The following is a 2,106-nucleotide window of genomic DNA, read 5'->3' as shown; positions in this document are numbered from 1 at the left end:
AGAATAGCTCTAACCCCTGTGGGACACCTCTCAGCTTTCTAGATACATGTGAGAATTACTATTTGTAAGCTCACATACACAAAGGAGGGCTTGAAATCAAGGAACACCGAAATGACATGGCAGAGTTGCAAGCAGCTGAAATCAGGAGGAGAATCCAGGTCTCATGTAGGGAGCCCAGTGTTTTCTCAGTAAATTACACATCATGTGTTTCTCTCCCAATATTTTACAGGTGATAGGTGCCGGGTGTCTGAAGGGATGGAACACATCATGAAAAAAATAAGAATGATTTGAAACAATTACTGGGGCAAAACTGCCAAGGACTTGAGCCACAGCTATAGTGACTGTTCTGTTTTGTTCTAAGAAATTCAGACCACAAATCTTTCATGATTAACAGGTGCCACTTTTTATTCCTTTGTAGGAAATTCAGGCCCCAAGAAGGTATTACTTCCCAAATGGATGTTGTTATACCTCCAAACAATGTGACTGAATTTGTTCTCTTGGGACTCACACAGAATCCACTCTTGCAGAAAATACTCTTCATTGTGTTTTTGTTCATTTTCCTATTCACTGTTCTGGCCAACTTGCTCATTGTCATTACCATCTCCCTCAGCCCCACACTTTCTGCTCCCATGTACTTCTTTCTCACTTACTTGGCCTTCATAGATGCCTCCTACACATCCGTCACCACCCCTAAATTGATCACTGACCTACTGTACGAGAGGAGAACCATATCCTTGGGAGGCTGCCTGACTCAGCTCTTTGTGGAGCACTTCCTGGGAGGATCAGAGATCATACTCCTCATCGTCATGGCCTATGACCGCTACATGGCCATCTGCAAGCCTCTGCACTACACAACCATCATGCGACAGGGGCTCTGCCAGCTCCTGCTGGTGGTGGCCTGGATCGGGGGGATTATGCATGCCACTGTGCAGATTATTTTCATGGTCAACTTGACCTTCTGTGGTCCCAACATCTTCGATCACTTCATGTGTGACCTCTTTCCACTGTTAAAGCTTGCCTGCAGTGACACCTACAAGCTCGGTATAGTGGTGGCAGCAAACAGTGGAGCCATGTGCTTGCTCATTTTTTTCATGCTCCTCATCTCGTACACAGTCATCCTGAGCTCCCTGAAATCCCATGGCTCTGAAGGACAGCGCAAGGCCCTCTCTACATGTGGCTCCCACTTTACAGTAGTGGTGTTCTTTTTTGTCCCTTGTATATTCACCTACATGCGTCCTGTGGCCACCTATCCTGTGGACAAGTGGGTGGCTGTGTTCTTTGCAATCCTCACTCCCATGTTAAATCCTATCATCTACACAGTGAGAAACACAGAGGTGAAAAATGCCATGATGAATTTGACGAAGAGGAGAATAATGTAGCCTGTTCATGAAGCCAATAGTATGATGATTTGTCTATGTAGAGGATTATATCTATTGTAAAATACGAAAAAAAACCAATAAATTTTGCAGATCATTGACATTAAAAAAGGCCCAGAAACTAAAATTTGTTGAATGCTTAATGGATAGGTACTTTGCTAGGTGCTTTTTATAACTTTTAATGTACTCTGCTAAGGCTTTAACATTAATGTGCATAGATTTAAGATGTGCAATAGAAAAAACACCTATGAATCCCTAGTGAGATGATTATAGAGTATGTATTTCTACTGTACTAAATTCTTTATACAAATGTTGCTTGGATGAAATTGGCTTTTCCCTAGGGCCTGTGTTGATTTCAGATCTTCTTTTATTTTTATTTAACCTGTGGTGAAGCAAATAGATCCTATAAATTCTTAGATATATAGGGAAGGGATATTTGCGAAGTGAAAGAATCACTGCTGAATTTTTTTGGCACCATGAATTTATCAAAAGCAAAAAGAGAAACACTCACTAAAGGAGGAAGGAATGGTTCTCAACTTATCTTTAATTCTTTTTGTAGCATAAAAATAAACCAGAAATTTAAAAATTATTCTTAATTTAGTCTTATTTTCTTTTTTTTTTTTTATTCTTCCAATTTTATTTTATTTTTAAACTTTACATAATTGTATTAGTTTTGCCAAATATCAAAATGAATCCGCCACAGGTATACATGTGTTCCCCATCCCGAACC

At 40.1% G+C, this 2,106-nt stretch overlaps 1 protein-coding gene across 1 annotated transcript; it reads left to right on the top strand.

Moving 5' to 3' along the window:
* Positions 1-452: 452 nt before the first annotated feature.
* On the top strand, positions 453-1,379 carry LOC102269802 (olfactory receptor 4C3D). Its single transcript, XM_005909629.3, has one exon. The coding sequence runs from the start codon at positions 453-455 to the stop codon at positions 1,377-1,379; it is 927 nt and encodes a 308-aa protein (XP_005909691.3).
* Positions 1,380-2,106: the final 727 nt, after the last annotated feature.

This window comes from Bos mutus, chromosome 15, assembly GCF_027580195.1.
Source record: "Bos mutus isolate GX-2022 chromosome 15, NWIPB_WYAK_1.1, whole genome shotgun sequence".
NCBI classification, from domain to species: Eukaryota; Metazoa; Chordata; class Mammalia; order Artiodactyla; family Bovidae; genus Bos; species Bos mutus.
This window is presented reverse-complemented; position numbering and strand designations above follow the sequence as displayed.

Coding starts and splice junctions, on each gene's coding strand:
- LOC102269802 (XM_005909629.3), top strand. CDS start 453: ATGGATGTTGTTATACCTCCAAACAATGTGACTGAATTTGTTCTCTTG.